The sequence below is a fragment of the Biomphalaria glabrata genome, chromosome 8, assembly GCF_947242115.1.
Source record: "Biomphalaria glabrata chromosome 8, xgBioGlab47.1, whole genome shotgun sequence".
In the NCBI taxonomy this organism is placed as follows: Eukaryota; Metazoa; Mollusca; class Gastropoda; family Planorbidae; genus Biomphalaria; species Biomphalaria glabrata.
The window spans coordinates 13,237,030-13,264,798 of record NC_074718.1 but is presented as its reverse complement, the minus strand read 5'-3'; the positions used below and the strand labels follow the sequence as shown (position 1 = coordinate 13,264,798).

The window sequence follows — 27,769 nt, the reverse complement described above, 5'->3', positions numbered from 1 at the left end:
CTTCTTGCAACAATACAAAACACTATGTCGATGCTCGTTCTTGTAAACATTGGAACGGTGCTTCAATTGTTAGGCATTTTGTTTACATTTTTAGTTAGTTAGACACGCACCATAGAATACGTATATTGAACGGGATAGAGACGCTTGGGATATTTTGGGTTAGAGACTGAAAAATCAGTTAGCGATAAGATTCTCTTGGGTAATGACGTGTTTGATTTGACAGAGACTCTGACTGGCCTTTTATTGGATTAAACTTATTATTCATTGTTCATCAGTGTTGACCACATCTTTTCACTAGTTAAAATCGATGTGTGTTATATTTATGTACTGTGGTTCAACTACATTGAATACACCCGAACAAGAAACCCAAACGCTTGCTGAGTAATTGAGTGAAATCTAACAATCATCTACAGTTGACTTCAGTACAGAATAAACATCCATCACACAATGCAAATATTATGATAGCATTTATTACATGATCAATGTATCGTCTTTACAATCAAGTTCTTATTTACACGTATAACAATTCATGAATACAGTTAGCCTTAAGCCTACACCGTAAAGGGTGGAACTCGAGAATCATTGTTCATGGTAATTCAAGCATACGATTTGGATCTTTTAAAAACATAATAGCAAAGTGATGGTGAATGTATGAAGTCATTTTGGAAAAGGCAGACCTACTGATTTGTCGTATTTGTTGTTGTTTTTTATTTGTGTTGAAATAATATCGTATCGATCGGGAGTGTCTCTCCAAAATAGGGCTCCACAGTCACACGAAAAAGGATCTACGAGATGAACCATAGGCGTTACGTCTTAAGGAGGCCAACAATACTCCCAGTAGCCAGTAGTTAATATTTATAAGATTCTTAGTCCATGAGACCGCTGTGAACCAAAGGGAAGTAAACCATGAAAATAAAAAAAAACATACTTATCATTGTGGATATAAGTCATTTATGTACTGTTTATCTCCCTTGTGCTGGTTGGTTTAAACTATGTTTAAAGTCACAATGTATTTCTGAATAATGCCTTACTATTCACATTATAAACAAATATATTTTTTAAAATAATTTCCAAATCTAGTTTTGAGTGAACATTACGGCTGGATAGTGTATAAATTGTTGTCGCTAACAGAAACACAGCTGACCGTTTACAAGGAAAAAACAGCAACATTTTAATAAAGACAGCAAAAATATAGATAAAACAATTATTTACAAAAAATGCGAAATTTGAAAATTATTTTCCCCTGTGCTTATGTCAACAAAGAATTGAAATTCAAACTTAGAAGAAGCATTCATAATAAACATTAAAAATTGAAATTTAAAAATGAAACTTAAACATTTTTTAAAAGCACAAGTGAACCTCGTCAAGAATCATTTCGGATCTAATTTCAGTTCTGATGTTTCATAGTTTCCAATTGTTTCTAAAAAATATTATTTCCTTTTTTATTTCACTTCTGTTGTCACCTGTTGTGTGTTGTTTGGATTCTCGTGAAAGTTGTTTTTCCCGTTACCATATTCGGTATCGTACGGATCTACACCTTGGCACATGCTACGTCTGCTGAAAACTGTAACCAACGTAGCACAGAAAGTCTAATGCTGTGATAGCCAGGTGACACTTTAGTCCACTATGAGCTCAAAACTGACTTGACCCATCTTCTCTGTCTTGTCGTGGACGATGTTCCTGGCGTAGGCACGGCACGTGATGAAAAGGATGATGCCGGGCCTCGGGTTGTCGAACCTGACGAAGACCAACGGCGACCTATAACCTTGCTGGTTCCGGAAAGGGAAGTACTTGAAAGGGAAACCTTTCTCCGGAAAGTACAGGAGATCTCCCATGTTTTCTCTGGTGGAATCATCCTGAAATAACACGTACAAACAATGCTGATAGTCAAAGTACTTAATGATCTACTAATTGAGAGATTTTCTTCATAGCATTCTCTATTTTAAAAACAATACTGATCATACAAGGAAAGGAAGCCGAGTTCAAATCTTTTTGTTAACGAGAGTAAAGACGGGAGGCCGCAGCGATCGTTGAGCTGAGACAGAGGTGTCATCACTAGGCCTAATTATTCTAAACTAAGAGGTGTTCATTTTTGCCATTAAAAACTGTGGCCTTATGAGTAACGTCCTCCTAATGATCACATGGCAGCAGTGACGTAGCTAGGGTGGGGAAGGAGGAGGGAGAATTTGAACCCCCCCCCCGGGGACCCCTTAAGAGGGGGCCCCACAATGAGTGTTTTTATTTTTACATTAAAAATTAAATATTACGCAAAATGTAGGGGCCCCCAAAGAGGACAACATCCCCCCCCCCCGGGCTCACAAACGATGGAAAATTCCTAGCTACGCCCTTGCATGGCAGAATAGAAAATAAACTGTAACAAAAAAAAAAACTGTAACAAAAAAAAAAACTGTAACAAAAAAAACTAACTAATAAAAACTGTAACAAAAAAAACTAACTAATAAAAACTGTAACAAAAAAAACTAACTAATAAAAACTGTAACAAAAAAACTAACTAATAAAAACTGTAACAAAAAAACTAACTAATAAAAACTGTAACAAAAAAACTAACTAATAAAAACTGTAACAAAAAAAAGAGTAAAAAAAAAAAGCAAAACAAACAGAGATAAAACAGCATCAAATCACAATAAAACAAAACACTCAGAAAACCAAAACATTAACAATACAAAACAATTACTCAATGGTAACGGAGCAAAACAGAAACAAACTAGAGCAGCAACGTAACAAAACAGATTTAATTATCTGTAACAAAAAAAAAGCATTTTAAATCAGTAACAAAATAATAACGATTACTAAATAAAACCGTAAAAGAAAAAAAAAACAGAATAAAAACAAAAGAGGAGAGAAACAGAAGAGTAACAAAACAAGAAAGAAATTTGTAATAAAAAAGAACAGTAGAAAAGCAAAACAGTAACAAGACAAAACAGTCACAAAACAATAAAAGACAAGGGTGTACAAAATACAAAAGTATTGATAATTTACATTTCAAAAAGAGTACTATTATTTATGTCCCTAAGTGTAGTTTTTCAAATTAGATTGACAAGATTAGGAACTTTCTAAATGGTTCCGCTTGTAGAAAAAAAAAACCTGTCTACTAAACCTATCTTTAAACTCATTTTTTTTAACAAGCAAAACATACGTACATCTCCGTCACAACGGACATGAATCCACCAGGGGTCATCAGGATCCCAGTCATCCCTGATGACGTCAGGAACAGTTTCGTTGGTATACTCTTCCGGCACCCAGTCAAACACCTGTCAAAGAATATTTGTTTCTTGTCGTTTAAAGCAAATCTCGTCTTAGTGTATCGAACATTATTGTGTGTGTGTTTCTTCGTGTCAGCTTGTGTGTGTCTAAGTGTCAGTGTGTCTCCTAGTTTACGTGTGTGTCTACTTGCATGTGTGTTTGTGTGTGTGTGTGTGAATGTGTATGCACACCATGGGCGTAGCCAGGATTTTTTTCGGGGGGGGAGGGGGAAATATATATATGTGTGTGTGTGTGTACATAATTAATCTTTATTACATTCTGACCCTTTCGGAAGACGTTTATTGTGCCCTAGAATAGGTTCTTCCTGGAGTTAGTGGAAAACTTGTAGACTCCCCGCCCTCGATAGCAACGGGGTCTGGGGGAGCTCGCAAAGCTCCCCCAGCGCGGGGCGAAGCCCCGCCGCCGAGCACTATTTCTGGTATTGAAATCCAACAAAATGCATATTCTGAGGTATCTACAGTGCATTATCTTGCTATTAAAAAGTTTTATTTCAAAAACCTAATGTGCTATTCTTACTGACTTAGACCCTCTCGCGCCGTTCGGCGCATTTTCCAGCAAGCTGTTTCCGCAACTCTTATTTTGCGTAATTCATTTTGTCGGAGAACCTCATGCGACGCTCTGTCAAAACCTTACTAAGGGTTTGACTCCCAGTTCGGCATATGATTTCTTTGATTTAGACCCGATCTCTATAACTGACTCCTAAAATCTGTCTTAGCCATCTTTGTTGAGCCACATTTAGTGTTTTTCAATTTCGGCAGATGACTATTCACACTTTATTAATGGAGCCTTGCCACTGGTAGAAATTTGTAACCTCTCTTGATTACGCTTATGGAATTACATGCCTGTATTTCGCTTTAGATTTTATATCGAAAAGGAAAGTTTTATCGTCAAAATCATCTGTTGAAGGGTTTTAAACTAAAAAATCTCTGGAGTTTTTTGTTTTTATTTTAATTGAAAACCCCATTTAGCTACGGTCATAGAATTTGGTGACTGTAGTTTGCTTTAAAATAATATTGAAGAGAGGGGTTTTCAACTCAAAACGCTCTGTAGGGCAATTTTAAACTCACAACCATCTGGAGGGGTTTTAAATTAAAAAAAAAGCCATCTGGAGGAGGGGGATTTAAATTCAAAACCCCTCATTAGCTTAGCTACGCTCAAAGAATTTTAGTGTAATTTTGCTTTTTTTATATTGAAGAGGTATTTTTTAGCATCAAAACCCTTAAACTCAAACCCCCCTTTGGCTACGCTCATTGATTTTATAGTGTGTAATTTGCTTTTTTTTATATTGAAGAGGTACTTTTTAGCTTCAAACCCCAACTGGAGGGGGGTGGGGGTTAAACTCAAAACCCCTTTGGCTACGCTCATAGAATTTTGAGTGTGTTATTTGCTTTTTTTATATTGAGAGGGGGTTTATCGTAATTTTTGGATGCGATTTTAAAGTCAAAATCTTCCTTAGCTGTTTTTTTTTGGAATTTGGGGATTGTCGTTTGCATTTTTTTTTAGTTTTGTTTATAGAAGAGGGGGATTTAACTGCAAAACCCCTGATAGGGGATTTTAAACTCAAAACCCCTGTAGGGGGTTTTAAACTCAAAACCCCTGGTAGGGGGTTTTAAACTCAAAACCCCCTGGTAGAGGGATTTTTATCTCAAAACCCCCTGATAGGTTTTTTTTGACTCAAAACCCTCAGGTAGGTTTTTTTAAAACTCTAAACCCCCTGGTAGAGGGTTTTTAACTTAAAACCCCCTCGACTGTGTTGTGGTAAGTGATGCTTTAGTATTAAAATCTCACCTAAAATAAACAAAATGAAAGCAAAAAATCAGTCCCTGAATTCCGTCCCTCCCCCCCCCCCGAGGGGGGATTTCATTTCGGGGGGGGGAGGGTTTGAACCCCAAACCCTCCCCCTTAGCTACGCCCATGATGCACACCTACGTGTTTGCTTGTGTGTGTGTATCTATGTGCCTGTATGTCTGTCTATCTTATCTTGTATAATACAGACGTTACTTCAAAAAAATAAAATTATTACGTCAATGGTTTTCTTGTCTACAAGTCTGCTTGTGTGTGTGTTACGAGTTGGCGCGTACGCGTGTGTCTACGTGCCAATTTGCATGTCTACGTGTCAGCTTGTGTGTGCGTATGTCTACGTGTCAGCTTGTGTGTGTGTATGTCTACGTGTCAGCTTGTGTGTGTGTGTATATGTCTACGTGTCAGCTTGTGTGTGTGTGTGTGTGTGTGTGTGTGTGTGTGTATGTCTACGTGTCAGCTTGTGTGTGTGTGTGTGTGTGTGTGTGTGTGTGTCTACGTGTCAATTTGCATAAGTCTACGTGTCAGCTTGTGTGTGTGTATGTCTACGTGTCAGCTTGTGTGTACCTGCGTGTCAGTATGTGTGTATCTACATGTCAGCTTGTGTGTACCTGCGTGTCAGTATGTGTGTATCTACGTGTCAGCTTGTGTGTACCTGCGTGTCAGTATGTGTGTATCTACATGTCAGCTTGTGTGTGTATGTGTGTGTAAGTCTACGTGTCAGCTTGTGTGAGCCTGCGTGTCAGTATGTTTGTGTCCCCTTGTCAGCTATGTATGTGTCTACGTGTCAGCGTGTGTGTGCGCGTGTCTACGTGTCAGCTTTGTACGTGTCTACGTGTGAGCTGTGTGTGTGTGTGTGTGTACGTGTCAGCTTGTGTTAGTGTCTACGTGTCAGTTTGTGTGTGGAAGAACAAAATACGAACACAAATTTGGAATGGAACTTTATGTTCGCTAATGTTGTATATTGAACTTATTTTTATTCCAAACTGTTTATACGTATTTGCTATGTATAAAGTTATAATTCTGTTTTATGAAGACTTTAAGCGGCTGTTAGACTGGTCTACTCCTCCATTGTTAATATATTGAATCTCTTTTGAAAAATAGAATTAAAATATAGTTCAACATACACTACACCCCAGCTTTATCTCAAATTGCATTGCTTCCATGGTGTATATTTTTATTTCTATGGTGTAATGCGTACATGCTAGTTATTACCCAAATGTGAATTTAAAAAAAAATATTATAACAGACAAAATAGTCAAGATTTATTTCTTTAGGTTAGAGTGTTCTAGGTAAATCTGTATAGAAAATTTGGGGTGTTTAACATAACCAAATCCATGTCACTAACTTTGTTTAATTTAAGGAGAACACATGGCTGGCCGTCATCAAAACCAAAGTCCTGTTGTTTTACGCATAGCTGACCCCAGACCATGGGATCAAACGTGCACACTTTGTCCAAGTCTTCTGTTCTTCGCGCTCTGATTTCACTGCAGTCCATGTAGCGATCTCCGACCTGCAGCTCGTTCTCGTAATCTACATTGGTCATAAAAGAAGCAAGAAATAATTTTAATAAACCAGAGATGATGGGGTGAAACTATAATGAGAATGTGATGATGAGGTTAATGTAGTGATTATGTTGTGATGATAAAGTACTGGTCTGGTGATTATGTAGTACCGATGTGGTGATAATATTGTGAAGATGTGATGACAATAAAGTAGTGATGACATAGTGAGGATGTGATGATGATATGATGTGATGATTTGAAGATAACGTTATGATGATAGATAGCTTTTGAGTTGATGATGTAGTATTGATGTGTGATGATGTAATCTGGTTAAGATGATGACATATTGAAGATGTGGCTGCTTATTATCATCGAGAGTATGAATAATGCTGAGGCCTATCTCCAGACTCTTAGCAATAAAAATAACCGCAAAACTAGATGTTCTAATTCTTGCTGCAAGGAATAGTACCATGGTAAATGAAGATCTGGTGATGGTTAATGAAGATCTGGTGATGGTTAATGAAGATTTGGTGATGGTTAATGAAGATTTGGTGATGGTAAATGAAAATTTGGTGTTGGTAAACAAAGATTTGGTGATGGTAAATGAAGTTTTGGTGATAGTAAATGAAAATTTGGTGTTGGTAAACAAAGATTTGGTGATGGTAAATGAAGTTTTGGTGATAGTAAATGAAGATCTGGTGATGGTAAATGAAGATTTGGTGATGATAATCGAAGATTTGGTGATGATAATCGAAGATTTGGTGATGATAATTGAAGATTTGGTGATGATAATCGAAGATTTGGTGATGATAATCGAAGATTTGGTGATGATAATTGAAGATTTGGTGATGATAATTGAAGATTTGGTGATGATAATCGAAGATTTGGTGATGATAATTGAAGATTTGGTGATGATAATCGAAGATTTGGTGATGATAATTGAAGATTTGGTGATGATAATCGAAGATTTGGTGATGGTAAACGAAGATTTGGTGATGGTAAACGAAGATTTGGTGATGATGTAATAATATACTGCTGTGATGTAGTAATGATGAGGGGATGGCGATGACGTAATGAAGCTCTGGTGGCAACTGATCACCTAATGACAAAGCATTGAAAGTGAGAAATGACTCAGAAACGATCGAAACGTTGATGTGACGTCACTAGGACCTTGAAACTATAAGCGATAAGACTTGTCAAGACTTTCCTTCAAGGAACAGAACCAAGACATAAGAAGAAAGGCACTAGAAACGTGTTTAAATGAATACAACAATTTTGAATGGTCGAGCCCTTCATGGGCGTAGCCAGGATTTTTTTTCGGGGGGGGGGGGGGTTTCCCCGCGCGGAAAAATATATTTATGTGTGTGTGTGTGTGTATAATCTTTATTACATTCTTTCGGAAGACGTTTATTGTGCCCTAGAATATGTTCTTCCTGGAGTTAGTGAAAAATTGTAGACCTCTCGCCACTGCCAGCAAAGGGGTCTGGAGGAGCCTTAGGAGTTCCCCCAGCGCGAGGCGGTGCCCCGCCGCAAAGCACTATTTCTGATATTGAAAGCCAACAAAATGCATATTCTGAGGTATCTACAGTGCATTTTCCTGCTATTAAAAAAGTTTTATTTCAAAAAACCTAATGTGCTATTCTTACTGACTTAGACCCTCCCGCGCCGTTCGGCGCATTTGCCGTCAAGCTGTTTCCACAAAAATCTGTCACTGGTAATGTCTGAAGCCTTTTCCCACCTGCTCTGAGGACCTCCATGAATGTGTGGCGCCAAGTTGTACTAGGATGTCATCGCAACTATTCTTATGCCTAATTCATTTTGTCGGAGAACGCTCTGTCACAATCTTACTAAGGGGTCGACTCCCAGTTCGGCATAGGATTTCCTTGATTTACACTCGATCCCTATAACTGACTCCTAAGAGATCTGTCTTAGCCATCTTTGTTGAGCCACATTTAGTGTTTTTCAATTTCGGCAGATGACTATTCACTGCACTTTATTAATGGAGCCCCGCCACTGGTAGAAATGTGTAACCTCTCTTGAATACGCTCTTGGAATTAAGTGACTGTAGTTTGCTTTAGATTTTAAATCGAAAAGTGAAGTTTTATCGTCAAAATCATCTGTTGGGGGTTTTAAACTAAAAAATCTCTGGAGTTATGTTGTTTTTTTTAATTCACAAACCCATTAAGCTACGGTCGTAGAATTTAGTAACTGTAGTTTGCTTTAGAATAATATTGAAGATAGAGATTTTCCACCTCAAAACGCTCTGTAGGGGGATTTTAAACTCAAAACCATCTGGCGGGGGTTATAAACTTTAAAAAAAGCCATCTGTAGGAGAGGGATTTAAAATCAAAACCCCTAATTGTCTTGGCTACGCTCAAATAATTTTAGTGCGTAATTTGCTTTTTTATATTGAAGAGGTATTTTTTAGCATCAAACCACTCTGAAGGGGGTTTAAACTCAAAACTCCTTTGGCTACGCTTATCGATTTCTGAATGTGTAATTTTCTTTTTTTTTTATATTGAAGATGTATTTTTTAGCTTCAAACTCCACTGGAGGGGAGTTTAAAACTCAAAGCCCCTCTGAATACACTTATAACATGTTGAGTGTATAATTTGCTTTGTTTTTATTATTAAAGAGGTATTTTTTACCTTCAAACCCTGCTGAGGGGAGGGGGGGGGGTTAAACTCGAAACTGAGTCAAAATCCATTTAGCTTCGCTCATAACATTTTGAGTGCGTAATTTGCGTTTTTTTATACCGGGTATTGAAGAGGTACTTTTTTAGCTTCAAACCCTAATGAAGAGGGGGTTTAGGTTAACTCAAAACCCCTTTGGCTACGCTCATAGAATTTTGAGTGTGTAATTTTCTTTTTTTATATTGAAGAGGGGGGTTATCGTAAATTTTGGAGGGGGGTTAAAAATCAAATCTTCCTTAACTGTGCTCGTGAAATTTGAGGGATCGTCGTTTGCATTTTTTTTATATAGAAGAGGGGAATTTAACTGCGAAAATTCCTGGTAGGGGGGTTTTAAACTCAAACCCCCCTGGTAGGGGGTTTTAAACTCAAAGCCCCCTGGTAGGGGTTTTAAACTCAAAAACCCCTGGTAGGGGGTTTTAAACTCAAAACCTCCTTTGCTGTGCTAGGGCAAGTGATAGTTTAGTATTAAAATCTAACCTAAAATAAACAAAATCAAAGCAAAAAATCTGTCACTAAATTCCAATTCCCCCCCCCTCTGGCTACGCCCATGGAGCCCTTATACAATGGATGAAAGAGTGGAAGAAACACTTTCTCAGAACACTTGTAAAGTATTCACGGTCAAACAGATATTAAGGTCAGTGCTACACATAAAATACAGCCCTAATAGTCTCCCCTTATAAAACGGATCCAGAACTTATAAGGGCTGTACATGACCAATGGCCTCTAGTTGATTGCACTAACTTACACTGTGCGTAGGCCTCGATGTGGTCAATGATGTGGTAGTAGGTCTCCATGACACCCTTGAAGCACTGGATTAGAGTTGACTTAGTGTCCGGCTGGGGCCTGAAGCCCATTCCTGGAGTCTATAAGTAGACATTTAAGAAAAACATAAGTCTACACCTGGGCCATGAGATAAGTACAACAATATCAAAATAAGGTATAAGCGCTTATCTTTTAACATGTACGTAACAAACAAAATAACTTTAATAATAATAAAAAAAGCATTATATTGATACTAAGTATGTTTACTTTGTCTAATAGCACAGATTATCACAATCTTTTCTTAAGAGATTATAAGCATGACCGTAAGACAACGTTTTATTTTATTTTAGCTGTACTATTGTTTACCTGTAAGATGCTGCTGGCGCCCTGAAGCGTTGGTTTGTTCCAGTTGATTGCCCAGTAGAAGATGGCACAAAATGCAACGGATATTCCGATCAGGCCAATGAGGAAGAGCAGAATGCTACAAATGTAGATAACTGAAAAATACACACACACAAAATCCCTCTTACAAACAGAGAAATGAAAATATGATGTTCTAATACTATGGCCTCCATCAGTCACGAAGCGACTATGGATTAACTCATCATTTATGGAAATGAGATGAATGCCTGGGCATTAGCTGTGGTATGAACGATGTCACCCACACATCAGTTCCCCCCTCTCCACGCAGCTGATGTGTCCAAAGGAACGGCAGTGCCGATTCAGTTTGGGGTCAGCGGCGTCTCAGGTTCTGCCAGAGTGCAGCACTGGGTGCTGCAAACTGCCTTAGGATCTCCAGCTCCTGATTTTTCCTCAGGGTTGACTCCCGAAGCCTTTGCCATGATTGGGGATATCTGCAAGGCAGCAGAGGTTTGAATTCATAGAGTTTTCCTTCTCCTAGGTGGGTAGCCAGCTATGGCTAACGAGCCCCTCCTGTCCGAAGCTTACTAGTTTAGGCGCCAGTTACTCGCCTTTGCCTTCTCCTGTTAGTGTTCTAATATGACACTTTAAAGCAGTGATGGGCAAACTACGGCCCGTGGGCTAACTTCGGCCCACCACATGTTTCGTTATAGCTTAAAAATTTTAAAAAGCAATTTAATTCACAATGAAAAATATTTTTTTAAATACCAGTTGAGCCATTCAAGTAATATTGCAGCAAATAAGTGTGTCGGCCATATTCTATAGAACCAAGTTCGTTCATAAGAACTTTTATATATATAATATTCCGAAACTTGATTTCTTTGTATGCCTATTCTTTTTTTTATAATGGTCCGCAAAAATTGTTTCTTCAAGTTTTTGACCCGCTCCTGAAAAAGTTGGCCAACACCAGTAGCTAGGAATTAGCTCTATCATATAGGGGCCCGGGTGTGTGTGTGTGGGGGGGGGGCTTGACCTTTTTGGGGGCCTCTGCATTTTGCGTAAAACTTAATATTTAATGTAAAAAAACACTCATTTGGGCCCCCCTCAAGTGGACGCCTAGCGGGTTTCAAAATTTCCCCCTCCCTCCACCCACCCTAGCTACGCCTCTGTCCATCGGCGTCAATAAGAAATCTTTTGTTAATAAGTCAAGTCATACAACAAGAGGCAATATAATCCATTCATTGACCTCTATGGGATATTCCGTCTGTATACTCTAGCAATACACTGCCAGTGTTGAGAATGATCTTTCGGATGCTGACATAATGCATAATTTCCATTCGCTATTGGTATTTTGTTTGATTAAATTAAGCGAAGAGGTCTCACTTATGATCAGAGATTCTAATTGTGTAGCAGGAATACTTGCTTGAAAACGAATTTACTCGATAGAACAGCTGTAGTGGTCTGTTTGTCCGTCCGTCCCGTTTAGATCGCGAAAACTAGAAAAGATATTGAAAATGCGACATCATGAAATTTTAGATCTTTTAAATTTCTGATGCAATGGCTTTTTTTTTCTTTTCTGAAAGCGAAATGTTTAATTTTTAAAATGTACTATGCAAGCAATTTTTTTTTAAATAGACCATTTTTAGAACTTTTCACTGTTTAAAGTGAAATATACGGTGGACTTCATTTGTAGGTTCATACGATCGCACTTACGTTTTTGTAACTTTTATATACAAGGTTTTGCTTTTTTTCTAAAATAATGCTATAAAAATATTTTTATTATTAAATTTTTTTTTGTTAAATAAAGTGTTTGTTTTAAAAGAGAAAGAATGTATTTAATATGCATATCAGTCAAATATAATTTAAGACAACAATTAATAATACGTTTCGTATTTTGCAAGTTATACAATACATACACACTTATATATAACCAAAGGGAAAATGTTTCTTTCTTCAGGCGTATAATAACCTTAATAATCAATTAAATAATCATTCAATAACATTAGTTATTATATTTTACAAGATAAGATAAAAACATTAATATATCTCAGTATCGTGTGGTATCATTTCGTATGTTGGCCTAACAATACAATAGAATTGGCAACACTTTAAACACAGTTCTTAGCTCCTGATACTCCTGCTAAAAATATTGCCTTTTTACCTGCCTGAGTGCACTACTTCGGGGGTCGATATTTTGTTTGTCTTTCCATACAAACTATCTTTGTAACCTTGTTGTTTTTTTTCCGAACCGTAGTGTATCTTCTAAACGCACTTTAGATAAATACAGTTCTCAAAGTTAGAAGGATAAGTAATGTGTTTGAATCGTAGCGGTTATGTGAATATGAGCCAGGATATAGCCTATACGTGTCTTTCTTTTTTCATCCTCGCCAAGTGCAATGTTCTTAGAACCATAAAAAATCCCTTGAAAACTTCGTGTTTTTTTTCCGATAAGCCTATCCTGCCCTCCATGACGGACGATTCTGACTTTGAGAGTGGGACAAATGCAACCAAGTCCGAAGAGACGGAAACACAAAGAAAGTGAAGTCGGTGAATTTGAGAGTCATCTGAATAGATCCGATTGTTTTCTAACTCTTGAAATGAGTGTCATCAGAATAGTTAATTGAATGTCATTCACCAGTGCATTGATTAAAAGTAAAGTTTCCCCTTTCAGACCTTGGGATTTATAGGGCAGATCGATGTTACGGTCATCTGTTTCTTTGGCCAACGGTTAGCAAGGGTGTCATGTGGCCAGCACAACGACCAACCGCCTTTACTTTCCCCAACTTAAGTCAGGTACAGATTAGAGGTGGGTGGACTCAGGAGCGCCCCTTACAATCCCGAAATCCAAAATCACAGTCTTCACCGAGATTCGAACCTCTGACCCCAGATTCGGAAGCCAAGCGCTTAACTACTCAGCCACCGGGTCCCTAGTGAAATGAGTGCTTTCTAGCTATTGACATTAGTGTCACCTGATCAGGGATTTAATTGTTATCTGATCAAGGAATGGTCTACAAATATACCTATACTTGGCTTCCATTTGTTAGAGTAATGGAACAGCAATGAAAATAGTTAATAACCTAGATCAGGTCGTTGGCCTGTCTATTTCATAGTAATCTAGTCCAGTGCTTCGTGTCTATCATAAAAGGCAATAAAAAAAACCCACAAGATATGATCTTCTGTTACTCGTTAACAAATTCATACATTCTTAAGTTTAAAGAAAACCGAATCGAAATAAAAGTTCATAATCGTGTCATGTGGATCTAAAGCCTGGATGTGTATCTCAGTGAAGCGTTGCCTTCTATTTTGTAAGAAGTCGAACTATTTGTAGTTAAGGTTGTGACACTTCACTCAATGAAAGCAGCAAGTATAACGACCTGAAGAGAAATGTATACAAATGTGCATGCCAATTAAAAAAGAAAAAAAAAGGGGGGGGGGGTCTGTTCTACGTTCCGGTGTTGAGAATCTTTATACACCTTTTGTTTTTCTTCTTTTATCGGCTGTTGGCGTCAGAGTTGGCGAGTTGAAAAGTCATTTACTAGAGAAGGCGCATTTCTCTGCAAGTACTCTACATGTATTCTACAAGTACTCTACATGTATTCTGCAAGTACTCTGCAAGTGTTTAACGTGTATTCTACAAGTACTATGCATGTACTCTACATGTATTCTACAAATACTCTGCATGTACTCTACATGTATTCTGCAAGTGCTTAACGTGTATTCTACAAGTACTCTGCAAGTGCTTAACGTGTATTCTACAAGTACTCTGCATGTACTCTACAAGTATTCTACAAGTACTCTGCAAGTGCTCTACGTGTATTCTACAAGTACTCTGCATGTATTCTACAAGTACTCTGCAAGTACTCGACATGTATTCTACAAGTACTCTACAAGTGCCTGGTCGTGCGGTTTGCACGCTGGACTGTCGTTCGGACTTATCGATGGTCCCGGGTTCAAACCCTGCCCGCTCCCATCCCCCGTCGTCCTGCGGGAGGTTTGGATTAGGAAGTAATTATCTTCAACTCTGAAGGAACATCCGAAATAAGTAAAACATTTTACAAACATTTTACTCTACAAGTATTCTACAAGTACTATGCAAGTACTCTACAAGTTTTCTACAAGTACTCTGCAAGTACTCTACATGTATTCTACAAGTACTCTGCATGTACTCTACATGTATTCTACAAGTACTCTGCAAGTACTCTACATGTTTTCTACAAGTACTCTTCAAGTACTCTACATGTATTCTGCAAGTACTCTGCAAGTGCTTAACGTGTATTCTTCAAGTACTCTGCAAGTACTCTACAAGTATTCTACAAGTACTCTGCAAGTGCTCTACGTGTATTCTAAAGTACTCTGCAAGTGCTTAACGTGTATTCTACAAGTACTCTGCATGTACTCTACAAGTATTCTACAAGTACTATGCAAGTACTCTACGTGTTTTCTACAAGTACTCTGCAAGTACTCTACATGTATTCTACAAGTACTCTGCATGTACTCTACATGTATTCTACAAGTACTCTGCAAGTACTCTACATGTATTCTGCAAGTACTATGCATGTACTCTACGTGTATTCTACAAGTACTCTGCATGTACATGTATTCTGAAGTACTTTGCAAGTTTTCTCAATTACTCTACGCCTTTGTCCACATATATGATATGCTACTAGATTGTTTTAGCCAATGATTTGTATTGCATTCTTATTGTAGCCTTCGAAAGATGGTATAGACAGCCAGAGGCTTCTATAAAAAGCCTGCACAGGGTCTGCACTAACTTAAAACTGGCCTTCCTTATACAACATAACGAGAGTCTAAAGGCAGTCTAGTCCCTTGCCTGTTGGACGACTAAGCCTGTACCTGTATATCATTACTCGCTCAATGTTAAGACACCTGAGGCGACCTAACTGAAAACAAACAGAAGAAGAAAAGAAGAAGGCCCTGTTCTACATGTTTTTAGAAAGTCTACATAAATACAACGTCCAAACTTCATTATTGACAGAATCACGTGTGATTTTTTTTACACTGTGATTGAAGAAAACTAGTTTTATTTGTAAGGGGCTGTAATGGCGGATAACACAATGAAAAAATATAAAGTGTACTTGTCAGTAAGAACTCGTGCATTGATTACATATGGGGGCCAACTAATGATAAAAAAAATCCATGCGTGTAGTTTCTACACCCAGTCGTAAGTGCAGTAGCTTTAAGACACTTTAGGTGTGTGTGTGTTTGAGTTTGTGTGTAAGTTTATATGTGTGTATGAGAATACGTATTGAAGTATGTGTGTGTTTTTTGGCTAAGAAAGGCTTAAGTTTCTAAAAGGAAAACATATTTTTAAAACATCTACGGAAACTATTGGGTTTCATTTTGTTGCATTTAGACCTAGATTCTAGATAACATAATATGCAAGTGTACAGTACAAAGTAGTTGAACTACTAGAGAAGCAGAAGATTCCTCATCTGAAAACTACCAGGCATTCCAGAGCAATATGTTTTTAAAAACATTATTTAGTAGGAATATCATCTTTGTTGTGGGGCGCTTGACTTCCGAATCAAAAGGTCTCGGGTTTGATTCTAGGTGAATGCTAACAATTCTGAATTTTTAGGACGTTCCTGAGCCCACACAACTGGTAGGCCTATTATTTGGTAAAGCAAAGGCGGTCGGTCGTTGTGCTGGCCACATGACGCTGTTGTTAGCCCTGAGCTACAGTAAAAGATAACCTTTACATTATCTGCCCTATAGATCGCAAGGTCTGAAAGGCGCACTATATCGTCGTTAAACCATTTTTACAAAGATTTTTTCAACTCACTCTGTCTGTCTGGTAAAAATTTTGAACACGTTATTTCTACCACACCCATTCTCGGATCAAGTTGAAACTTTGCACAATTATTCATTGGCAAAGAAACCAGCTCTGTTTGGTACAAAACACTTCAAAATTGGCCCTTTTTTTTGTACAAAACTTAAATTAACTCACTCTGTCTGTCTGTCTGTCTGGTATATGGAAATTGTTAACGTTATTTCTTCCACACCCATTCTCGGATCAAGTTGAAACTTAGCACAGTTTGCATAGACATGAATCAACTTTTTACAAAATTAACCAATAAGTCAATTGTTGGTAATTAATCATAATGTTTGATATCGAAAAAGGGAAATAACTTCTACATTATTTAAATATATAGTTGTAAGTGTGGAGCTCTTCCCTTTACATAAGCTCTTTTTTTTATAAAGTATTTTTTTTTTAAACATATTTCTTCGTTCCCTTTCTTTTACCCTGTCCGTGAACCTCTCTCATGTCACAAGGAGACCAAACTTACTCCAGTCACGTGGTGTCCTCCCCATCATGGTCCCATCCTCAGGGTTTCGAAGCCACAGCCTGGTCTGATGAAAGCGGTCCCCCAGTGTCTCCGTCACGATCCCCTGGCTATAGAGGGTACTCTGGTACATGGCTGAGCTCGCCGTCGTGTAGCCGGACGCCAGGGACGCCGTTTTCCTGGAGGACATCTTGTAAGTATCGAAACTTCCATTCTCCATGCTGGCTAACTTGTAATGTCTCACAAACTCACTGACCCATGCAACAGGCAGCGCCTGGAACTTCCCAGGCTAGAGTTTGTCAGCCGTGACGGTAAGGTATATTAAGACTCGAGGTTCTTGACACCTGAAAACATAGGCGTAGCCAAACATTATTCATTAGTAAGGTTCATAGTACTGATTTTGATTTAAATAACAAAAAAAATTGATTTAAAACAATGTAATGCATTTGTGAATTACAATACTAAAATTTCATGATTAAGTTTGTACATATTATATATTTGCGTTATTTGTACAGGTTTATTAAAGCGATTGCAAAAACACGGAAACTAAAACTCTATAGCCATATTACAAGGTCTTTAGAGCTTGCAAAGACCTTCCTTCGGGGAAAAAGAAGGAAAAAGAAGAAGAGGTGAACAGAGAAATCGATGGGAAGACCATATGAAAGAATGGACGGGCCTGCTATTGAAAAAGATTATGTAAAAAAGGAGAGAGGAATGGAGAAAGACGGTTGACAAATCTTGTTTGGTGCCCCAACGGTTCAACAGGCCAAGGGATAGGTGAAGGTGGCTGTTTGCGCGCAGGGAGCAACAAGATGTTATGTTGAACTTTTACTATTTTAAATGAAGTCATACTTTTTTAAAGTAGTTACATTTTGTCAGTCTTTTACAAATCTAATTTAAGCTCATTCTGTATGTCTGTCTGGGTTATTGTTATTATTTCTTCAACTCTCCATTCTGGATCTAGTTAAAACTTTGCACAATTATTCATTGTCAATGACAACACAGGAATCAATATAGAAAAAAAAAAGTAAATCACATGGTCATAATTAATTAGTTTTGTTTTATAGTTAGATATAAAAATGTAGTAAATTTTGGAGCTTTGTGTCGAGAATTAGGTCGTTCGTTCAAAAGTTTAAACTAATCATAGTCTATTTTTATATGTACTTGAATAACTCAGCGGCTAAGATGTCGGCCTTTCATTATGCAGCTTTGTTATTGTTGTTTTTTAAAGTATTTTTAAAAATTTTACTTGTTACTCTTGAAGCTATACAACAAACATGAAAGACTATATTTAAATTTCAAAATTCGTTTGTACATCCAATCGTTCCATATTAAACAAAGACTATGTCACCCGCAGACACGGGAGTGACCAGATTTCGATCTCCGACTGACACCGACATCACCACACAATGTACGGCTTTGGGGAGGGCATGGAGATATGTTACCGGGTGATAACATGCTCCTGGTAACGGAAGAATCATGGGGGGAAAAGGGGGGGGAGGCAATAAATCATAGGTTATTCTCAAGAAGAAAGAATGAAACAGAAAATGGAAAGGAAAATAAAAAAGCATGTCTTTGATTTTGATCAATGCGAATGGAACACCGAAACGAAAATCATTTAGTTTTTATTTTTACAAAGCTTAGATTAACCCTGTCAGTCTGTCTGTCTGGTAAAAAGTTTGTTTATTTCTCCAACACCCAATCTCGGATCAAGCTGAAATTTTGTAAAAATATTTCTTTTGCCTGTCAAAACAAAAGTCAATTAAAAAATTAACTAATTAGTTAATTAACAATGAGTGAGAATGTATTTTGTTTGGTATCAAACAAGGGAAAGAAATTGTATTTGACTGATTTGGTGGTATAAGTTAAATTAGTCCTATTTATACTTACAGAGAGAAATACCGTAGGTCGACGCTTTAAAGTTTGAAGCTAACAATTGATAACTATAAAATCTTCTATTTTTATAAGCGCTTTACTAGTACAGTGGTTAGTGAGTTGGCTTGAGCCCTCGAGTTCAAATTTAGGTTTTGCAACATTTTTTTATAAATGCATTTAACATTCACTTAGATACCCCTTCTTTCACCACCACCCCTTTCCCAACTGGTCCAGACCAGTGATAGGATCTTAGCGTAGTGAGACCAGTGATAGGATCTTAGCGTAGTGAGACCAGTGATAGGATCTTAGCGTAGTGAGACCAGTGATAGGATCTTAGCGTAGTGAGAAAGCTAAAAACATGAAATTGCTTTAAACGAAAACGATTGGTAAAAATATTTGTAATCGCAGATTTATTATTGTTAGTTTAGATCATATAGTCTATGGTCTAGATCAGTAGTTACCAAACTTTTTTGTCTCGTAGACCCCATTGTAAGTTAGAGAGATCTATCTTTTTTATTGATAAAATTCAAATTTAAACCAATGAAACTAACAATTAATATGTATTGCTGGAATTACCAAACACACTGGAAATGTGTTTTTTCTTTCATGTTTATCATCCGTTAGTACAGATATTATGTTTCATATAGGAATTTGTTGTTCTATGAAATAGTCCTTCAAACATTAAATATTAATAATTTGCCTTAAGTATTTATAGCTTTTTTTATATAGTGCTACTTTCATGCTTATAGCATGCTTAGAGCGCTTTGGTCCAATCTCATTTGTGGACCAGTGGGGGGAGGGGGTATCTAGGAGTTGGTTTTCGTGCTACCTTTAGGCGCTCAGTAAACACAACTCTGCCCGAGTCGGATGTCGAACCTCGAGCCCCCTTCTAGGTAGCCAAGCCAAGCCAAGTTCAAGCGCACTTGGCCTCTCGACCACAGTATCATTGTAAAAGTTTTCGCAAAGAGCAGTTTCTCTTGTAATTCTTGATGTCTCAAATAATGGGCTCGCGGAAATGGTTTCACCAACAGGAGAAGGGGCGAAGGTGAATAACTGGTAACTTAACCAGTAAGCTTTTGGGCAGGAAGGACCCACCAGCTGAAGGAAAACAGAACTCAAACCTCTGATGCTTTGCAACTATACCCAAACAAGGAAAGGTTTCGTGAGTCAGCCCTGGGGAAAAATATGGAACTGAAGACCATTAAACAGTTTGCAGCTTTAATGATATAACTCATCCCACCGATGTGCCCTTAAACTGTTATGTTAGTTAAAGAAATTTGTTTCATAATATCAGATGTAGATAATTGTGAAACAGTTTTTAAAACTATTTCAACAGATGGTAAAATCAATGTTTTATCTATAGTGCTTTCCGAATTTTGCTATAAGTAAAGAAATCTTGTAAGACTCTCACAAACCATCATCTTCTTTACATGATGTCGAACAGAGATTTTGTGGGTCTATTCTGAACCTTATTTTTTAGTTTTTGAAATTTTTGCACACCTTTATCTTTTTATCAGGGTGGCATCGTTTCAAATAATCCTCCAGTGTAATTGGTTTCATATAATAATAATAATAATAATAATAATAATAATAATAATAATAATAATAATAATAATCTTTATTGTCCGTATGGAAATTTGTCTTACAATTTGTGCATTACACCAAACAAAACATTATAACTATTTTTTAAAAAATCTACATTCATACCAGACTCACTCATAATTTACATGTGAAAAGTTTATATTAGATTGTTTCTATTTAATGATTTGATTGCCAGGGGAACAAAAGAGTGTTTGTGTCTGTTTGTCTTTGCTATCGGGGTCTTGTATCTCTTTTGTGATGGTAAAATCACAAAATCCTGACACAAAGTGTGACTCTTTATTTCGAGGATCTTGTTATCTTTTTTATAGATGTTTGTCTCAAACAGCTGCCCAAATGGGGTTTGTTTTTTGCCAATGATTTTACCAGCAGCATTTAGGATCCTATAAAGTTTATTCTTATTTTTAATGCCATGGTCATAAAAAGGCCCTTAGACAACCGCTTATTTGACATGGGAATAAACAATCAACGCTGTAAAATCTAGATTTCTTTTTCGTAAACATTAGTTACATGCAGAGAGTATAAAGTGTTATTTAAATTTTTATTTATTCCTCTATTTATAAGTGAATGAAATAGTTACATTAACGAGGTGTGAAAATTGAAGTCATGACCTGCTTAAATGAAATCCACTATCGAGGACCCCCAATTTATTTTTTCATTTTCGTAGACCCCTTGGAAATCTTCGTAGGCCACTGGGGGGACTAATGTAGACCACTTTGGGAATCACTGGTCTAGATCTATTACAAATGTAATTACATGACTGATCCAAACTAATTGATACAACTACGCTTAATATAAGCTTTGTTTTTTTAAAGTGTTTTCTTTTGTTTTGTTTTATCGTCTTGCTATTTTAGTCACTATCGGAATAGGATTCTTGGTATTGGCGCCCCCGCCCTCTATCATGACTGCATGCTATGTTATAGGTTTTGGCCTAATTCTTCTGTTCTCAAAATACACCGTCTGTTGGTCTAGTCTGTGTGTGTGTGTGTGTGTGTGTTTCTGAGTTAGTCTTATCAGTGCATTTATCAGTCACAAAAACGTTGAGAAGAATCCTTATCAATTAGACATTCAAGGAGAGATTTAAATACAAAAATGAGACGTTTTAATTCGGAGACAAATATTTTAAGGATTTTTATCAGAGAGGTTCATGAAAAACACTGTCAAACTACATTGTGTCGATTTTATTGTACAGCTAATATTCTGCTTAAACTTCCGATTTTAAGGGTATCATTATGAAATACACAATGAATTGTGGTCCTATATATACTGCATTCTTCTCTAAGTTCATGTGGGTTTCAAAACATCTGTGAACCAGATATTATACAATTTAATATTAGACTGTATAACTAAAAGAGACCTACTATGATTAAAATAGTACATATACTTACAGAAAAGTAATTTTTAATTTATCATAATTTTAATTTAAAAATAGTAGAACCAATATTATTAACAGCAACATACTAAGCATTTCGTAGTTCACGTGAGGTGTTGAAATTGTGCACCATAAACTTGGATAAACATTCAAAGACCGCATCACAAACCAAGAGATTAGAGACAGGGTTACTGCAGCGATCTGACCCCATGATGACCTGCTAACTATTGTAAAAAAAACGCAAGCTTAAAATATATGGGCATATTATAAGATCTTCGGGGCTCGCAAAGACCTTACTTCAAAGAACAGTACCAGGAAAAAGAAGAAGAGGCAGACAGAGAAAGCGATGGGAGGACAACATAAAAGAATGGACGGGCCTGCCATTGAAAGAGGTTCTAACTAAGGCAAAAGACAGAATGGAGAAAGACGGTCGACGAGTCTTGCTTGGTGCCCCAACGGTCCAGCAGACTAAGGGATAAGTAAGGTAAAGTAAACTTGGATCGCATGACTCCTCGGGCCTCTTTATCGTGGCCACCCTGTATGGTCTCCACAAAATCTAGAATTCAACTACATAATCCCAAGTCTACAATGCTACAAAGTAGGGGATAGGGTAGGCCTAAAGCACGACATGAACAAACTAATCGAATGTAGTACTGTCACAGATAAAATAGTGAACTTATTGTACCTGATACCACTTTGGTGAATTTAGTGAATACAGAGAGTGAAACGGGTAACTAGCGAACACAAGTTAGGTCTGACCCAAAGTCAAGTCGTATTAGAGATCTAGAGTTTACTCAGTTAAGTTTCTAGTCAGTTGAAGTAGGTAGCAAGTCAGTTTCTAGTCAGTTGATGTAGGTAGCTAGTTAGTTTCTAGGCAGTTGATGTAGGGAGCTAGTCAGTTTCTAGTCAGTTGATGTAGGGAGCTAGTCAGTTTCTAGTCAGTTGATGTAGGGAGCTAGTCAGTTTCTAGTCAGTTGATGTAGGTAGCTAGTCAGTTTCTAGTCAGTTGATGTAGGGAGCTAGTCAGTTTCTAGTCAGTTGATGTAGGTAGCTAGTTAGTTTCTAGTCAGTTGATGTAGGGAGCTAGTTAGTTTCTAGTCAGTTGATGTAGTGAGCTAGTCAGTTTCTAGTCAGTTGATGTAGGTAGCTAGGTAGTTTCTAGTCAGTTGATGTAGGTAGCTAGTTAGTTTCTAGTCAGTTGATGTAGGGAGCTAGTCAGTTTCTAGTCAGTTGATGTAGGTAGCTAGTTAGTTTCTAGTCAGTTGATGCAGCATGTTAGTTTCTAGTCAGTTTTTGACAGTTAATTCCTGACCAATCGGAAGTCATGTAACAAATAAGTCTTTAATGAGTTGATTAAATAAGCTTTATAAAGTCAAGTAGTGCACTTTTAGTGATATGACCATGTTACAAGTGAAATTTTTTAAAAACATTTTTAAAGGCAGCACGGCTGTGTGGTCTGTGGTGTACGCATCTGGCTCTCGTCACGATAATTCTGAATTCGAACACTTCATGCCCTTATCCATTGACGTCCTGCAGGAGGTTTAGGCTAAGACGTAACAACCTACATTTCTGAGCGTACGTCCGAAACTTGTAAATTGGAAAGAATTTAAAACAACAATAAGTAGTTTTTCATATTATCGCGTAAAGTTTGGCGCTACTTCGATACAATGAAACACTCAACCAAAGGACATTTTTTTTTACGGAAATGTTGTTTTTTTTTCTTGAGGATTTGAATAAGAAATTGACCCTTTACAAAACAATTAGATCAATTAGATATTCATTATAATACATCAGTTAGGCCAGGTTCACATCTAACTTCACATTCACTTTGACCTATCCTTTGGTCTGCTGGACCGCTGGGGCACCACACAAGATTCTGTTAACCTTTTTCTCCATTTTTCTTTGTTATTTGTCTTTGATAGGATTTCCTTCTGATGTTCCTTCTGAAAATATTGAAACCTGCCTTTTACCTGCCTGGGTGGACAACTTCGGAGGCCGATTTAGAGTTTGTGTTTCCACACAAACTGTCTTTATAGCCTTGTTTGTTTTTTTACTGTGATGTCAGGCACTTGAGGTTTTCATTGATGTTTTGCGTTTTTATTGATGTCTCTATAAATCCGATGAGATCATTTTTTTTTCTTTTTTAGTGCTCTTGTAAGCCTATTTTCAAAGCTTGTTTTTATTGTAGATAGAAAGATTGTAAAATATTGAAAAGACCAGCAATGTTTCATTTGAGAGACAGAAATCTTACAGTATTTCTTCACTACCAACATAACGATAAAGTGTATACAACTTGAAGATAGACAAGTTTCAAGTACTCTTTGTCAGGGTTTTTCAAATATTTAAATTTTATGATTTGTTTTTTTTTACAAAGGCAGATGGCCGAGTGGTAAAGGGCTTGGCTTTTCGAGCTAATGAGTCTCGAGTTTGAATCCCGCTGAAATCTGGAATTTTGAATTTTTCGGACGCTCCTAGGCCCAACAAAGTCATGGGTACCTGAAACCAGGGCCGGCCTTTGGCCGATAAGACCAATCGCTACAATTCGGGCCCCGCGCCTGGCATGGACCCCGCAATTTACATTTACCATGTCATTATCGGTCATTACCTTATAGTTGTAGGACTTAAAGGGTTATTATATTTATTGTATCATACGATTGTATATTTTATTATAGTTCTCTACTTCAGAATAGTTTTTTTTTTATATAAATTTAAAATATGGTTTAACTATTATAATGTTTTTAAACAAATGGTCAATAATCCGACCTATAAAACAAGCGAAGGGCTCCGCTAAACTCTTTGAAAATGGGAAGTGTTCCGTACACAAAAAAAGGAAACACTGAGCTGGTCTAATAAAATATTGATACCAATCGTGTTTGTTTAGCTCAATCTCATGTTTTATAAAAGCATGCTCTATGCGAAATAGAAGGGGGGTGGGGTTTCCGAGCTAACTTTTCAATAGATTTAGTTTCCTCGATGTTTGAAGTAACCAATGTAATAAAGGTGGACAAATGCTTCTGAAATCGAAGATTTTTTAGTAATCTATTAGTACTTTCACATTTTTAGGCGATCTCCTAATTAAAACATATACAACAATACGGCTATTATTGATCAGTTGTAATTTGTGAGACCTTTATGAAAGGGCGCATGATGGTATGCCTGCCAGTACTTTACTTATATGCCCACATATCTTCTGCTAGTAAGGAGACCACATCTAGTTCGTAAACAAGGGAAATTGCTAGCCACTGGTCAGAGCTTTTATAAATTATGTCAAAATTTATTTATTTAATACAAAAAAAAAATAAAATAAGATGAGGAGAATAGCATTATTTCTTTTCTGGAAACTTTTTTTTATCTAAATTACCTCAATTTATTATTCAAATATTTAAAAGCTAAAATAAATGATGAATGTAAGCTACAAATTAACCTACATTGTTGATCTCTCTATATTCTACACTTAAATAATTAATGTATATATATATACAAAACTAATCAAGATACTAATTAAATGGTTAGAAGACGGGCAAATGACCGTGAATGTATATTATGCCACCTTGAAAATGCTGATAATGAGAAACATATGTATTAGGAATGTCCATTATTCCTTCAAGTTAGAAGTACTGTAATGGACCTATTGGAAGCAAACTGTGGCAATTATGTAAATGTTAACTTGTCTATTATTTTAAACAAGCTGCCAAAACTAAAAAATAAAATGATACATAACTTTAACTTGATTATTGTTTCCGAATACAGGAATCTTGTTTGGGCTAGCTGGCTCAAATGTCTACATAATAATAAGGTGTTTGATCCTAATCACTTGGAATTAACATTTAGAAAAATAATGGACTTTAGGGTAGAGAATTATCTAGTTTGATTTTCATATACCTGTACAATGCTCATGTAGTTTTCCAGAAATAGGGTGTTGGGGGTCAGGGATATCTGATATTGTGTTGATTGTTCTGGAGTAGAGGATACTTGTATCATTTTTCTGTCTTTAGGGGGTTCATTTCAATTACTATTATTATATTTTTAGGTTAATCACTTTTCAATTGTTTATGATTTAATACTTGTGAATTATGATAACTTACAAATAAAAACATAAAAAAAAAAAAAAAAAAAAAAAAAAGCCCACAAAAGAGGCAAGATGGCCCATAAAAGAGGCACATAAAGCCCAAAAAAAGAGGCAAAGAAAAGAGGCCTAAGGCCCAAGGATTCCTATGATGATAAAGCTAAAACTGAATAGCGCAAATTCTGAGGTTTCCTTTAAAAAAAAAAAAAAACTAATTAAGAAACAAATAAAACCTATTAAAAAGAAAAAAGAAAGCCCACAAAAGAGGCAAGATGGCCCATAAAAGAGGCACATAAAGCCCAAAAAAGAGGCAAAGAAAAGAGGCCTAAGGCCCAAGGATTCCTATGATGATAAAGCTAAAATTGAATAGTGCAAATTCTGAGGTTTAAAAAAAAAAAAAAAAAACTAATTAAGAAACGAACACAGTCCCTTATATGTTTTAAAATGCAAGGTTGAGAGAAATCCGCTGAACTCACGTAGGTCATGTACTTCAATACTGCTGATGACAGGGACTTTGAACCCCAAGATGCAAATATGACCACTCATCTCTAATAGATACCCAACATTAGTTTAGGAAAGCAAAAGTGGTTGACAACATGGCACGATGGTTAACCGTCGACGATAGAAACATGAGCCCCAGGCCTACATCATCTACTCCATTCCTCGAAAGGGAAGGCCCTCCTTATTTTGTTTACTATTTATAAATTAAACATTATCTGCAACGTGGGCCAAAAGAAGAAACGAATGACTCTTAACTCAGCTGAATCTAACTCAAATGACTCTTGAAGCAAATGACTCTTAACTCAGCTGAATCTAACTCAAATGACTCTTGAAGCAAATGACTCTTTACTCGGCTGATTCTGACTCAAATGACTCTTGAGGCAAATGACAGCCTACATCAAAAGACTCTAAACTCAAATGAGTTTTAAATCAAATGGATCTAAATCTCATCTAAACTCAAATGACTCTGAGCTCCAATGACTCTTAAATCGAAAATTTTACTAAACTTGGTCATTAGGGATTTCTTACCTTGACAGAAAGAAAAAATCGTAAATCCACTACAGCTAGCTGTCAACTACGCGTTGAATTAATCCGTCAGTCTTGCTAATACAAGTGTGAAGGAGGGGGGTGTCTTTCTGGCACTGTGCACCCCTACAGTAATCTCGTATATCGCGTAATCGTACAGTCAATAAAAGACCTTACAGTTATAAGTACACAGACTCGATACCTCGGCGTGATTTTTTTTCCTTCTTCTATTTATTTAACTTTTTCCCCTATTATATTTCGTCCCTTCTTTAAAAAAAACCCAGGAGATTAAACAGGGGCGTGGTAACGAACTATAGACCTGATATCTAGGCACATAAAAAGGTGCACGCTTCTCAGTAGTAGCTCTGGGGTTATCTCCAGAGGCGCTACGTATAGACAGAAATAATGAGGGAGATATCTTGGCGGTTGGGAGATGGGTGTGTGTGGGGGGGGGGAGGGGGTAAAAAGTATATAGTTTCTGTAAGAATATTTAAAATATTTTCTATAGACACGCTGTCAAGGTAAGGGCAAGTGGTCTCATGCGGGCAAGTGGTCTCATAGGGGCTATTTCTCTCCACGCCCTAATAAGCATAGGCCTACTATTTTTTGTCGTTTAAAGCAGTGGCGGAACTTGCAAGCAAAACTTTTGAGCTTAGGAGGGGCCGTCAAAAAATATGCAGGGTGGCTGAGCTGTCATAACAATATATTGAATATACAATCCGGGTATCATAGAGTTAACTCTTTCTCTCCTAACTGACCATACCAGCGTTGATTCCACCAGAATGTGGTAAATAATTACAAGAGAAAGTTAATGGTCATTTTCCCTTTATATAGACTTTATGATTCCCCTCCACTAACACACACACACACACCTCACATACACCTCACACAACACACACAAATAAACGTCGTATAACCAGTGGCGTAGAAGCCACTGGGCTGATTGGGGCCCACAGTGGCCATTTAAAGATAGTCTTTTCTTACTTTTAAGAAGGCGTATACGCATTGAAAAGAGGCGCGGTGGCTGAGTGATAAAGCGATTAGCATCCGAACCGGGGGGTCCTATGTTGGAATCCTGGGATTTTTATTTATTTCGGGATCCTTAATGCGCTTCTGAGTCC

At 37.1% G+C, this 27,769-nt stretch overlaps 1 protein-coding gene across 1 annotated transcript; it reads right to left on the bottom strand.

The window, feature by feature from the left end:
- Window positions 1-452: 452 nt before the first annotated feature.
- LOC106062859 (sodium/potassium-transporting ATPase subunit beta-2-like) lies at window positions 453-26,868 on the bottom strand. The gene is made up of 7 exons (XM_056038509.1): window positions 26,652-26,868; window positions 16,714-17,054; window positions 10,412-10,542; window positions 10,029-10,146; window positions 6,434-6,618; window positions 3,162-3,272; window positions 453-1,856 (listed from the first exon to the last, which is right to left on the bottom strand). The coding sequence occupies exons 2-7, from the start codon at window positions 16,928-16,930 to the stop codon at window positions 1,617-1,619; spliced, it is 1,002 nt and encodes a 333-aa protein (XP_055894484.1). The 5' UTR covers window positions 16,931-17,054; window positions 26,652-26,868; the 3' UTR covers window positions 453-1,616.
- Window positions 26,869-27,769: the final 901 nt, after the last annotated feature.

Excerpts from the sequence above, each read along its gene's own strand:
- LOC106062859 (XM_056038509.1), bottom strand. The coding sequence starts at position 16,930 with ATGGAGAATGGAAGTTTCGATACTTACAAGATGTCCTCCAGGAAAACG. Across the intron at positions 6,619-10,028 it reads CATCGAGGCCTACGCACAGT|ATTACGAGAACGAGCTGCAG; the intron begins GTAAGTTAGTGC and ends TGACCAATGTAG. Across the intron at positions 3,273-6,433 it reads TTCTCCTTAAATTAAACAAA|GTGTTTGACTGGGTGCCGGA; the intron begins GTTAGTGACATG and ends ATTCTTTGACAG.